The following is a 14,543-nucleotide window of genomic DNA, read 5'->3' on the forward strand; positions in this document are numbered from 1 at the left end:
ATGACATTCCATGAGAGTATGACTGTAATGATGCTACTGAGGAGGGCGGTAGTGTTCCCCATCGCCACATTTATAAGGTAGTTGGATGTGTACTTGAAGATTCATGGCCTGCAGGGAAGTTGGGAGAAAGCTGGGTACCACTTCTTCAATCAGCATGGACATGATCAGCCAAATAGCACCTTGTTGTGATTTTGTGATTTTCTTTCGGCACCTTTCGGTTATTTTGGCTGTTAAAGAAAATACTAATTCAGACCTCTGTATAGTGCTGATTGTATATTTTAGTGTTTATGATGTGCAAGGACTCTGATTTGGTATATCTTTTGGTGGTATTTCATGGTGATCACAACACTGTTCAAATCATCCACTTGCAATCCAGCTTGTACCAACTAAGTTGGAGTGGCTAAGTAATTCTAAACTTTTGTCTCCTTATAACAGTTTAAGTCGCTCCAGCACCATGATGTCAAAACAAGAAACTGACTCTGATACACAGGAATGTAGTAATGCTACTGCTGGATCCCAGGACATAAGCAATCAATTTTCTGATTCAAACCAGCATCATCATATCTCGAACAGTGAACCTTCTGTACGACAGCATGCGAAAAGCTCGCAGACAAAGAATAAAGCTTTTGCTTACAGTGATAACTTAGACCCAGCTCTAGATCCATCCTCTTTACCACCACCAGAACCATGGTTAGAATCTACTACCAATCTTCCTGTCGAACCAGTGCATGCTTCTTCCTGTTGTCGGGATGGCTACTGGTTCTTGAAACTGTTACAAGCAGAAAAAGAAAGAATGGAAGGATGGTGTCATCAAATGGAGAAAGAAACCAAAGAAAATAATCTTTCTGAAGAAGGTACAATAATAAAATAATATTTTAATTCACTGCAGGTTCTTGATTTGCTTTATGATGAAGTAAAAATGGAAATATAGATGACAAGCTTTATTTTTAAGCCATCTCATTGATTCTTTTGAGTTTTTGTCGATTTAATACCGTAAGGAGAGGAGAACGCGGTGTTTGATTGCGGATGTATTATCAGGAGCGCACAAAATCACATCGATAAAATCATGTTAAACTTGTTTTACAATTAGATCAAGCCAAGGCCACTTCGCAAATGGCACTTAAGAAATGTTTATTCTTGTGTATGCCTGGCCAAGGCCGGCACGGTGGCGCTGCGGAAGAGTTGCTGCCTAACAGCGCCAGAGACCCAGGTCCGATCCCGAATACGGGTACTATCTGTACAGAGTTCAATTCAATTCAATTCAATTCAACTTTAATGTCATCGCACAAATACAAGTATCAGTACAACGAAATGCAGTTTTGCGTCAGACCGTAGTAGTTGTACATAAAGAGAAAAGACAAGAAAAAAATAGAAAGAGAGAAGATACTGAATAATCAGGAAATACAGAATGATTAAACAAAGGGGGACGGAGGGACCAGAGAAGTCTATCGTCGGGACTCCGAGTTCAGCAGTGTGATTGTGTTGTTATAGAAGCTTTTCCTCATCCTGCTGGTACGTGACCTGAGGCTCCTGTACCGCCTCCCTGATGGGAGGAGGGCAAACAGTCCATGGTTGGGGTGTGAGGGGTCTTTGATGATCTTCCCAGCCCGTCTCAGACACCGTTTTCGGTGGAGGGCATCCATGGCAGGGAGCGGGGCACCGATGATGTGCTGCGCGGTTTTCACCACCCGTTGTAGTGCTTTCCTGTCCGCAGCAGTGCAGCTGCTGTACCATACCGTGAAGCAGGTGGTCAGGATACTCTCTATGGTACAGCGGTAAAAGTTGGTCAGGATCTGGGGGGACAGGTGGGCTTTCTTGAGCCTCCTAAGGAAGTAAAGGCGCTGCTGTGCCTTTTTGATCAGCTTGGAGGTGTTGAGGGACCAGGACAAGTCCTCCGAGATATGCACTCCGAGGAATCTATAGCTGGAGACGCGCTCCACCTCAGTCCCGTTGATGTGGATGGGGGTATGACTGCCTCCTCTGGTCTGCCTGAAGTCGACAATAATCTCCTTCGTCTTTTTGGAGTTGAGGATGAGGTTATTGTCGGCACACCAGGTGGTCAGGTGCTGGATCTCATCCCTGTAGGCTGACTCATCGTTGTCGCTGATCAGTTTGTACGTTCTTCCCGTGACCGCATGGGTTTTATCCAAGATCTTCAGATTCCTCCCACACTCCAAAGACATACAAGTTTGTAGGTTAATTGGCCTGGTATGAATGTAAATTGTCGCTAGTGTGATAATGTGCAGGGGGTCGCAGGTTGGTGTGGGCTCGGTGGGCTGAAGGTCTTGTTTCCGTGTTGTATCTCTGAACTAAACTAAAGTGCTTCCACTGCAAATTTCACTTAGACATTCCGACATTAGGGTTTAGAGAGTGAAATAAATTAGGCCATGTCTATAATCTTCTAAATTTGACAACTGTTATACCATTAAACTATACATACTCTGGTGAGTTACCATACTTAATGGCAGAGTCAAATATGAGGCAAATAAATATCATACAAAAGACTCTATTTCATGTTTAATTTCCCCAGTGCACTTAGCCAGTCCTTTCTAATACATATCCATGTGACAGTGATAAGAAAGGTGTGATTGATTTGGCGTGACAGCACCAGTAGTGACCAAAGTGACCATTGTTGATCTGTCAGCTTGACAGCCTGATCTTTCCTCTCTTTGAACACCCCTCCCCAATCAAAAACCAAATGAGGCAGGATTGGAGCATATATATGATGATATTTTATGATAGTATGACCGTAAAAAGGAAACGGGTTGTTGAGTGATAATATAATTTTACAGAACTATAACACTGTTATGGAACTGTATGCACTCTTGGAGAGTGGGAAATGTTCATCCTTGCTATTGGACTTGCCGTTGTGATTCCACTCAGTCTTTGTGACTGGATTTTCAAAATGGTCATTTAAATGCTTATTATAGATGTCACTTAAGATAATAATACACTAATTGGTAAATCTACCTGAATATATTTGGCCTTTATTCAGTAGTGAAAGCAGCTGATTTTTTCATCATATTGACGTTAATTAATTGCACAAATAACCACCTAAAATAATTGTTATTAAATCTCATTGTTTTTCTGAAGCTGTGCAAAATGTATTTTTTTAATTCTGGGTTTCACTTATAAAAGTGAATATTACACTGACTTGGTAAAACAAAATTGGAGATGTAAGCCCTTTTCTTAAAATCTGTCTAGCTTGTCAATTAAAATATTTCAAACAACTTAGTTTTCTCACTGCATTCAGTATAAAAGGGTTTTTTTTTTAGCCATTGCTATGTACCGTCATTACAAGCTTGAAAAGATCCATAATCTTGATTAGCACATTAGGCTTTATCCCACATATAAATACTCTTCCTAGCAATTGATATCGGACAGTAATTTCAGAAAAATTAGATCTAGTTGGTCCTAATTATACACGCTAAGCAAATGTCCAGATTATGTTGATGTAGTACTGGCACTGTAACTTCAGTGCTGATGTTTTGTTATTTGCTTACTTTTATTCTATACCATTACATATTATTTGGTTCAGCTGACTTATAACTGTGCTCACTTTCTCTAGAAGGAAGCTGGATCAGTGTCTCCTCGACCCTTGGAGTAGGTGATGCCTTCAGGGTCTTGAGCGTAGGGCGCAGAACCTCTAGCTGGAGGAATGAAGAGTATCTCTGGAACTACTCTAGCTGTTTACATCCTCTTAACACGTTACAGGAAGATATTTAGTATTTTAATATATGTTTGAAAAGAACATGACAGGAGGCTATGTAGAATAGAAGGTAGGTAGAAAAACAGAACTTGGTAACTAGTCTTCAGATGTTGATGGGGAACAAGTAGGTTGCTTCAAGTTAGGGTGTAACATTAATTTTCATTCTTTCAGTCAGTTGTTAAATTTCTGTCTTGATTTTTATGTAGATTTTTTTGTAATCTATGTCTGATTTAAAAAATATGTTATTGATAGGATTCGGACTGCAGTTTGCCCAATAATTAATAATTAATTTTTCTCAGTCCTAGGGAAAATTCGAAGCGCAGTGGGTAGTGCACAGCTTTTGATGTCTCAGAAATTGCAGCAGTTCCATGGTCTCTGTGAGCAGAATCTGGTATCTACATTTTACTTATTGTGAATAAGTTAATGATAATCATTGACATCTTTACTAAGGATGGACTGCTTAAATGGTCCGACATTTATAATATATACTTTAGAATGTTATCAGCAATGGCATGTGCTCAACTTAATTGTGATGGATGGTTCCTAATGTTTCAGGGAGATTTATATATTTTAAGTTAACTAAGCTTATGTGAAAGATGAGTGACTTTCTCCTTAACGATACTCGGAATAGACATTGTAATTGCTACTCACTTATCAAATCTGTAGTTTGAGTTAATCTGATGGGGATTTTGTTCCCGACTGAATAAGAATCCATTCACAATTCCTGTCTGGCCATGAGCCTAATTTATTCCAACATGGCCACTTGCATGTATGTTTGGGTTGTCAGAAATGCCTGTGTTACAGACCTGAAACGTTATCTATCCTTATCCCTCCACAGATGCTGCCTGACCCACTGAGTTCCTTCAGCACTGCAGAAACAAAGAGCTGCAGTGTTGGTTTATAAAAGAGGACACAAAGTACTGGAGTAACTCAGCTGATTAGGCCGCATCTCTGGAGAACATAGGTTGCGTTTCAGGTTGGGACCCTTCTTCAGACAAGTCTAAGATGGGAGAACTAGTTCTCCATCAAGAGCGCCTCCAGAAATGGTGTGTGTATTTCTGTGACCAAAGATAATCCAGCATTTTATTTTACTGGCACATATACACCAAGGCTGCCAACATTGGGTGAGAGTTGAGAGTGAGAAATTGTGAGGGAGCGTAGCGACCGATGGGGGGAGGGGGTGTTCCCCCTCCCATAGTAGGCTCTGGAGGCGGCACCAACTTACCCGGTCCGCTCCTGGCTCCGGGGGCCAGGGTTAAAACTCCATGGGGTGTGGACAGAGCGGTCGACGGACATAGAGCCGCCGGAGGTGAGGGTGGGAGGTGTGTGCTGTGCCTCAGTGGGGAAGGGGGAGGGTGGTTGGTGCTGGGACCACCGCCGCCGTGTCTCACCTATCACACCATCTGCATGGGAGAAACTAAACTACTTTTTTTCCCCCAAAATCATCCCGCAGGCCGGTAGTTTGATAGCCCTGCTTTAAACCAATCCCCTCTAGTACTTGAATCATATATCCTGGGAAATAGACTATGCATTCAACTGATATTCCCCTCGTGGGTTTTACTCGCCTCTAAAACAATTTTTGCTTTATTTTGAACTTTCAGCACCCGCAGCTATTTAAGCGTGAGAAATTTTGTGATCAGCGTGAGAGCATGAGAATTTTGTGAAATGCGTGAGAGTTGGCAGTCCTGCTAATAATGCAAACATTTTATGCAATTTCCAATTGTTTGGACAAAAATCACTTATTGCTGCTTTATAACAGTTAAGTTACTTTAAGACCATTTCAGAAATGATGGCACTCAACAAACAATCAACTAACAAATTAAAGCAAACTAAAAAGAAATAACATGTTCCCTTTCCTGACTCGACCTCATAAGTACTTTAACGCTGTTAACAGAGCAAAGGGATATTAATCTCAAGAATCAAAATGGGGAAAGTGGGGGCAATTTTGCGTAAATGGTCATTCTAAGCCCATTCAGATCTGCATAGAGTTATACAACATGTACGTGGCTGGCCCAATTTGTCCATAATGATCAAGTTGGCATTCTGCGTGCCCACGGACTGGCTGCAGTTCTCAGGTCGGCTCGCGTCCCAGGGACTGGCTGCAGTTCTCAGGTCGGCTCACCTGCCCCGACCCTGCGAAAACAAATTGAAAAAAAAACATGGTTTTTCGGGTTACGGGCCGGATTCAGCCCGTGTTGCTGAACCCGGTCCTTGATGTTTGGCCTCATTGTGGTCCCCCCATGTTTTACAACCGATTCACCAGGTTAGTTTTATCTCCGGCTGCTTCATGTTGGCGGCTGCACATCCAACCAAGAAAGAAGAGAAGAGAAGAGATGCGACGTCACTCACAGCCGCCAACTGACGCGCTTCCCCAGACTGCACAGATCGTTGTGATATGGCGCAAAGAGACAAACTGGGCAGGGACTACAATACAATACAATACAATACAATACAATACAATACAATTTATTTGTCGTTTGGACCCCGTTGAGGTCCAAACGAAATGTCGTTTCTGCAGTCATACATACAAAACGAAAAAGACCCAAGACAACACAATTTACACAAACATCCTTCACAGCGCATCTTCTCCTCGCTGTGAAGGCAAAAAAAAACATATCTCTCCCCTGCACTCCACTCTTCTCCCCCCCCACCCCCCCATGTCAGAGTCAAAGCCCCCAGCGGGCGATGTTAAATGTCCCACAGCCATTAAAGCCACGCCGGGTGATGCAAGGCCAAGCACCGGGTCTTGGTGTTGGAGCCCCGGCGGGCGCTCACAAAGTCCCACGGCAATTCCAAGCCGCGCGGGGCGGTGATGTAAGGCCCCGCTCCAGGTAATCTTCAACCCCGCAACTCGGGCGGGAGAAGTCGCCGTTGCGGAAGCCCCCGAAAAGCGGTCTCCAACCAGGGACCCGTGGGCTCCCGGTATTTCAGTCCATAGACCTGCGGTAGGAGCTTCCGAAACTCCGGGGGTCAGGCCACAGCAGCGCTCCACCACAGCTCCACCCACTCCGGACTCGGCCAGCTCCGTGAAGGTGAGTCGTCCGCAGCTCCGCGACTGGAGCCCCAGGTCGTTCCTGCCGGAGGCTGCTCCACATAGCAGCCCCAGCGACAACGGAGACCCGACAAAGAAAAGGTCGGGTCTCCCGTGCAGGGGAAAGAATTTAGAATTTCCTCCATCCCCCGCCCCCCACACACATATCCTGACAAAAAATCATTAAAAACTACATTTAAACGAAACAGAAAATAATAAAAAAAAAACAGACGGACTGCAGAGGCCGCTGCTGACGAGAGTCGCGCCGCTCGTGAGAATTCACTCATCAGCATGAGAATTGACTGAAATGCGTGGCGTGAGAGTTGGCAGCCCTGTCTAAGGCCAGGATGTGACAACAGACGCACAGGGAGACCGACACACGCACACACAGGGAGACACATACACACAGGGAGACAGACACACACACACACACACACACACAGAGACACACACACACACACACACACACACAGAGACACACACACACACACACACACAGACACACACACACACGCACAAACAGGGAGACACATACACAAAGGGACACAGACACACACACACACACACACACACACACACACACAGGGAGACACACACACACACACACACACACACACACACACACAGGGAGACACACACACACACGGAGACACACACACACACACATACACAGGGAGACACACACACAGGGAGACACACACACACACACACAGACGCGCACACACACACACACAGGGAGGCGCACACACACAGGGAGACACACACACACCTTTCCTTCCCCCCTCCATCCTCCCCTCTTCCCTTCCTCCGCCTCCCTCTTTCCTCCCCCCATCCCTCCCTCTTTCCTCCCCTCACTCTTTCCTCCCCTCCCTCTCTTTCCTCACCCTCCCTCTTTTTCCTCACGCTTCCTCTTTCTCCCCTTTCTCCTTCATCCCCTTACTACATTCCCTCCCCCTGTCTCTCTTTGCCTCCATCCCTCCCTTTTTTTCTTTCTCTCTCTTTTTCCCCTCCCTCTCTTTCCCCAATGGGGAGTCTTGCAGGCACGGTGCAGCGTGGATTGGCGGCGCTGGCACTGCAGTGTGAGTTGAAGGGCAGGGGGGAGGGAGGGAGAGAGCGAGCGAGGTTGCCGCGGCAGCCGGAAGCGCAGCGTTCACAGACGGCGCACAAAAGCGCTGACACCCGCTTCCGGGGACTGACGCGCTTCCCCAATCCGTGCAGATCGCTGTCATGTGGAGCAAAGAGACAAACTGTGCAACAAAGATCCTATAGATCCTATAACTGCAACAAAGATCCTATAGTCCCTACACAGCAAAGATCCTATAGCTCCGCTATAGGATCTTTGCTGTGTAGGGACTGAATTCAGCGTGAGAATTCTGACTTCAGCGTGAGGGCGTGAGAATTGGCTGAAATGCGTGAGTGTCACGCTCAAAGCGTGAGAGTTGGCAGCCCTGTATACACACACATGTGAATAGGTGTCATAAAATCAACATGCAATTAATATTCTTTAGCAAAAGAACAAGAACAAGCACAAGAAAAAGAGAAATTGTGAGGGTCAAAGGCAGAATTAGCCAGCAGTGATGATGCTGACGGCCTTTCAATGCTGTGCTACTCCCATGTATCTGGTACTTTGGTGAAAGGCTTGCTATTCTAAAATCAATAAAACAAGGTTTGAGCAGTGCATCTGTGTGCCCCCTGCAGGACACTTGCTGTAGTTCAGCTGCACTCACCATTGTTCCAGCAAGCTTCTCTGTCTTCTAATAATAATAATAATAAATTTTATTTATGGGCGCCTTTCAAGAGTCTCAAGGACACCTTACAAAAATTTAGCAGGTAGAGGAAAAACATGTAAGGGGAATGAAATAAATAGTAGAGACATGACTAGTACACAAAGTAAATACAGAATTCAATACAAAACACAATATGAGGCAATTAATGCACAGATGAAAAGGGAGGGAGACGTGGGGCTAAGGATAGGCAGAGGTGAAGAGATGGGTCTTGAGGCGGGACTGGAAGATGGTGAGGGACACGGAATTGCGGATCAGTTGGGGGAAGGAGTTCCAGAGCCTGGCTGCCCTGGAGAAGGCTCGGTCCCCAAAACTGCGGAGGTTGGGCTTGTGGATGGAGAGGAGACCGGCTGATGTGGATCTGCGGGACCGTGAGGGTTGGTAGGAGGAGAGGAGGTCAGTGAGATATGGGGGGGGGGCAGATGGTGGAGGGCTTTGTAGGTGAGGATCAGGATTTTGTAGGTGATCCGGTGGGAGATGGGAAGCCAGTGAAGTTGTTCGAGGACTGGAGTGATGTGATGCCAGGATTTGGTGTGGGTGATGAGTCGGGCGGCTGCGTTCTGGACCAGTTGGAGTCGGTTGATGTAGGTGGAGCTGATGCCAAGGAGAAGTGAGTTGCAATAGTCCAGTCGGGAGGAGATGAAGGCATGGATGAGACTTTCAGCAGCGGGCGGTGTGAGAGAGGGTCTGAGTTTGGCGATGTTGCGGAGATGAAAGAAGGAGGTTTTAATGACATGGCAGATGTGAGGCTCAAGGGAGAGGGTGGAATCAAGGATCACGCCAAGGTTGCGGGCCTGGGGAGATGGGGAGACAGTGGTGCCGTCGATGGTGAGAGTGGGGTTATTGATTTTGCTGAGTGTGGCTTTGGAGCCTATGAGGAGGAATTCTGTCTTACGCTGTTGAGTTTGAGGAAATTATGTTGCATCCAGGTTTTTATAGCTGACAGCAGAGGTGAGGAGGTCTGGTGTAGATAGCCAGATCATTCTACTTGCACGATGAGCTCTGCTTAATATTTCTGATATAAAGGATGTCGGATTAGTCAGTTTTGATGTCTGTTGACACATTAATTCTTTATGATGAGAATTCTTGTTTTTTTCTAACCTCCTGGACTTTTTCCAAGTGCAAGGTGTTTTCTGTTACGTTGGAAGTTTGTTAATTGGGTAAACCAGTCCTGATTTATCTTCGTTTTAGAAGTTTGAGTAAAAAAAACATTCCTGTGGAGAATGATTGTTCTACAGTATATGTAAGACGAGGGATATGAAACCATGTTGTTACCCGTGGGATTGTTTGCATTGCCTGTAACGCATGAATAATTACATGAAATACAATTTGTCAATTCAAATCAAAAGATTTTTGAGCAAATGTGAGTTCTGTACGAATGAAGTTGATAAAACCAAGTCATAGCGTGAACAAAGTATCAACAGATTCCCAAGTCTGAAAATCTGATTTGAGTTGGAAAGATCAGGATGGATTCTGTGCATATCTTCTGGAAACATGGTAGTAATGTCTGGAGTCACCAGAGACTATGATGGGTGGAATCTTGAATAAAAATCACTGCAGGACTTTTGGAGAGAAATGGACAGATGACGTTCTTAAAGAAGAGTCCTGTCCCGAATGGTCAGCTGTCTGTTTCCTCCACAGTTGCAACTGGTTCACTGCGATCCTCCAGCAGTTTGATTGTTCAGCATAATGCCTCCACTGAAATACTTGAATGCAAAATGTAATGGTCTTGGCCTCTGGTACCTGATGACCAATGTCATTGCCACAAAGGCAAAACTGTTTGAATTATTTCTCCTGAATGGTGCAGAGTAATCTCGACAGCTGGTGGCAGGTGTAAATATATATAATGAGGACAAGATCTGACTCGAGAACAAAGTCACTTTATATTAATGGTGATACTGAAGCAAGTGTATGAAGGTAGCTCAATAGCATGACGACCACAAGGTTGTCATGGGTTTATCTCCTTTCTGACTGATATCCCCTCTAGTATTAGTTAAGAAAGAGGAGCTAAATGGTGATGAGACTTTCCTTAGAATTGACACCTTTTTTCTGTTTCATTTTGTAGAACCAAAATGCCAACCCACAGCCGACTGCACAAGATTTAGCTGGTTTTTGGGATATGCTGCAGCTTTCCATTGAAGATATTAGCTTGAAATTTGATGAACTTTATCATCTCAAGACAAATGACTGGCAACTAGTTGAAATGCCAGAAAAGAAGGTAACTGCCAATTTTATCCAAGAATTTGGGGCTTACCAGTGAATTAATCAAAGGATATTTTGTAATCTATGCTAGTATAGAGATTGATTAATTTGCAGAAATACTCCATGGAAAGGTGTAGGTGCATAGATGCATCTTCATAGCAAATGCAAATTGAGATTAAAATGTACACTTTAATTTAACCTGGCCTGAAGAGCGAACTAATTTTTGTGACAAAGGCTGAAATTTCCGAAATTCATTATTTTTAAATTGGCTTATTGGCAATGTGATTGACTGAGGATTATTTTGAAGTGACGAAAAGGGGTGGTGCAGCTGGTAGAGCCACTGCCTCACAATGCCACAGACCCATGTTTAACCCTGACCTCAGGTGCTGTCAATGTAGAGTTTATGCATTTGCTGTGTGATCTAGTGAGAACGGGTGATTGATGATTGGTATGAATTTGGTGGGCTGAAGGGCCTGTTTTCATGCTGTACCTTTCAATCAATCAAAAGGTATACCTTTCTATGTTGCTGGTAGGCATTCACCAAGGACAGTGCCGTTAGCCAGCAACACATCACAAGGGCTCAGGAGATAGCTCTAGCAGACAACATTAAGGATAATCCCAAGAGATTTATGCACATCAAGAGAAAAAGGATAGCCTGAGAGTGGGACCCCTTAGGAATCAAAATGGTCAACTGTGCAGAGGCACAGGAAATGGGCAAGGTCCACAAGGATTTCCCCTTCACTTTTACCGCACTGGGGCAGTCTGTGTTATGGTGCTGAAGGACCTGATGTGTATGAAAGAAGACAAATATCCCGGGCCTGATTAGATATATCCAAGGCTGCAGTGGGAAGCTAGAGAAGAACTGGCACATGCCTTGGCTGCCATTTACGAGTTGTCATTAAATGCAGGTGAGGTGCCGGAAGACTGGAGGGTGGTAAATGTTGTGCCTCTATTTATAGAGTCACAGAGTAATACAGCATGGAAACAGGCCCTGCGCCCAACTTGCCCACACCGGCCAACATATCCCAGCTACACTAGTCCCACCTGCATGTGTTTGGTCCATATCCCTCCAAACCTGTCCTATCCAAGTACCTGTCTAACTGTTTCTTAAACGTTGGGATAGTCCCAGCCTCAACTACCTCCTATGGCTGCTTGTTTGATACACCCACCACCCTTTGTGTGAAAAAGTTACCCCTTGGATTCCTATTAAATCTTTTCCCCTTCACCACAAACTTATATCCTCTGGTCCTCGATTCACCTACTCTGGGCAAGTGACTCTGTAAATATACGATCGATTCCTCTCATGATCTCTTAAGATCATTCCTCATCCTCCTGCACTCCAAGGAATAGAGTCCCAGCCTACACGACCTCTCCCAATAGCTCAGACACTCAAGTCTCCAAGAAGCGTTGCAGGGAAAAGCCTGGGTATTACAGGCCAGTGAGCCTAACATCTGTGGTCAGAAGGTTACTGGAGAGTATTCCGAGGGATAAGAAATACGTGCATTTAGATGGACAAGGAAAATTGGGGATAGTCAGCATGTTTTTTTCTGATGGGAGGTCGTGCCTCATGAATCTCAGTTTTTTGATGATGTGACCAAAAAGGTTGATGAGGGCTGAGCTGCAGACATTGTATACATGGATTTCAGCAAGGCATTTGAAGATGGGTCTCTACCCAAAACGTCACGCATTCTTTCTCTCCAGAGATGCTGCCTGGCCCGCTGAGTTACTCCAGCATTTTATGTCTATCGGGCATTTGACAAGGTTCTGCATGGTAGGCTGCTCTGGAAGGTTAGATTGCATAGGAGAGATAGGAATAAGGGAATCGAGAACCAGAGGACATAGGAGTAAGGTTTAACATTTTCCACAGGTTTTGGAGATTTGACTTCCTTGGTTGTCTTCCAGACCTTGGGTGGATAATCTGTTCTTCTTCTTGGTTCTTGGTTTCTTGGTCCTCCAAAATATGTTGTGAAAAATTGTTATTTTGTACCCATTCGCACATGATAATTGGACTTTTTACTTTGTCATTACATAGATAATCCTCCAATCTTTCTTAAAATTAGAACAGGTTTTATTATGGCACGAAATGCAATTGGAAATAGCATTTGATTATCCTGGAGCTTTATCTTTCTTTGGTATTACTGATCTTAGAATATAATTGTTACTGATTTCAGGCTTCACTTTGCAACAGAATCTGAGAATTAGGACAAACGATTGTAAAACAAATTCTGGTACAGTTGATAGAAGACTCTTGTACTACAAATAGCCGTCTTGATTTAGGTAGTTACTTACATCTTTTCTAATATTTATAACTTTTCTCCCCCCACTCTCCCAAGGAAGAGAAAAAGCTGCCCCCTCCAGTGCCAAAGAAACCAGCGAAGGGTAAAACTCCTTTAAATCGTGAGAAACTGACGGATTCAGCTGACAAGCAACGGCAGGAAGCTCGCAAGCGGTTAATGGCAGCTAAGCGAGCTGCATCTGTACGGCAGAACTCTGCAACAGAGAGTGCAGATAGTATTGAAATATATGTTCCAGAGGCACAAACCCGTCTGTGAATTGGAGCGTACCTTTTGTATACATTTTGGACCAACTTAAACTTCTGTGGTCTGTGCTATTCTACAAGCAACAATAAGCATCAGATAATAGAATGAAGTGCTTATTAGTACATTTGACTGCTATTCCATGTCAAACTCCCCAAATCCTGTAATGTCAACTCTGATATCTCATCAATGTGTACATGGGCTGCCATGCTTCCCTGTCATTTGCATGGCTTTGTCTTATCTGCAGTCAACTTTTCTGTAAACCAATTAGTTTGTGTTCATCCCTCAACAGCAAATTGTGTTTTATCTAGCATACAGGAAAAGATCTTGCTTATTTTTAAAAGAGTACATCAATTCTTCTTAAACTGATGAAAACATTTGAAGGAAGATGAAATTTCTTGAATAACTAAACCAGAGCTCAATTCTATTGGGTTGTTGCCACTTCTGAGAAATGTATTCATGTAATTCATCTGCAGAAACTGTAGCTTTGCAGATTATGCTTCCATTGGCTCTGTAAATTTAGAGTGCTGCTGTAAAATGATGTAAAACCACTCTACCATTCAGTAGAGCAAAGCAATAGAGCATTTAAATGTTCTCACATTTTTTCAAATGTACAGAAGTGATATAAAAACTGTTCAGAATTGTAGAATCATTTTATGAAACAAGCACATACAGGAAAAAGGTTTTATCAAAACCAATCTGGTATTTGAACCTTTTGGAATGTGTTATTGGATTTTGCAGCCAAACTTTTAAAGAATTTGTCTCATTTGTTATGGTTACTTCCTCAATCTAGCAGTAGATTAAAGTGGTTGTTTATATGTAGATAACTAGTTTAAGTATACAGATGAAGATAAATTATGGAGAGAACCATTGTTTTGATTGACTGAAGAATCCTGTTAGGTGCAAGTGTCCTGTTCAAAACAAGTTGGCGAACTTTCATAAAGTGAAGCACTACCTACTAGCTTTTGTCCAAATATACTTTCTATAGCCTAATATTCTCAATTGTTTTCATCTTCATGCTGCACAGTGTCATACTTAGAAGATTGCCAAATGTTTACTGATCATATTTTCACTTTTAATATCTGCTTTTAGCAGGAGATTACATTTTGAACATTCAGATATTATTTGCAGATTAAATTTGAGGAAAAGATTTTAATTTCAAAGATTCACTGTTTGAAATCTCATTTGGTTATAAAGCATGTATGTATTTATCGAATGAGTACTCATCTGAGATATTACATGCACTTTTGCCTGAGCTTTTTCAGATAAGATCATAAATG

At 43.5% G+C, this 14,543-nt stretch overlaps 1 protein-coding gene across 6 annotated transcripts in view; it reads left to right on the forward strand.

Moving 5' to 3' along the window:
• LOC129707558 (disks large-associated protein 4-like) overlaps positions 1-14,426 on the forward strand; it is a 206,471-nt gene extending 192,045 nt beyond the window's left edge. For all 6 annotated transcript variants that reach the window (XM_055652698.1, XM_055652699.1, XM_055652701.1 and 3 more), the window contains 4 exons: positions 436-854; positions 4,009-4,100; positions 10,590-10,742; positions 13,060-14,426. In XM_055652698.1, the coding sequence (XP_055508673.1) occupies positions 436-854; positions 4,009-4,100; positions 10,590-10,742; positions 13,060-13,278 (883 nt within the window). In that variant the 3' untranslated portion in view covers positions 13,279-14,426. The remainder of the gene's footprint in view (positions 1-435; positions 855-4,008; positions 4,101-10,589; positions 10,743-13,059) is intronic.
• The last annotated feature ends 117 nt before the right edge of the window (positions 14,427-14,543 follow it).

The sequence above is a fragment of the Leucoraja erinacea genome, chromosome 21, assembly GCF_028641065.1.
Source record: "Leucoraja erinacea ecotype New England chromosome 21, Leri_hhj_1, whole genome shotgun sequence".
Taxonomy (NCBI): domain Eukaryota; kingdom Metazoa; phylum Chordata; class Chondrichthyes; order Rajiformes; family Rajidae; genus Leucoraja; species Leucoraja erinaceus.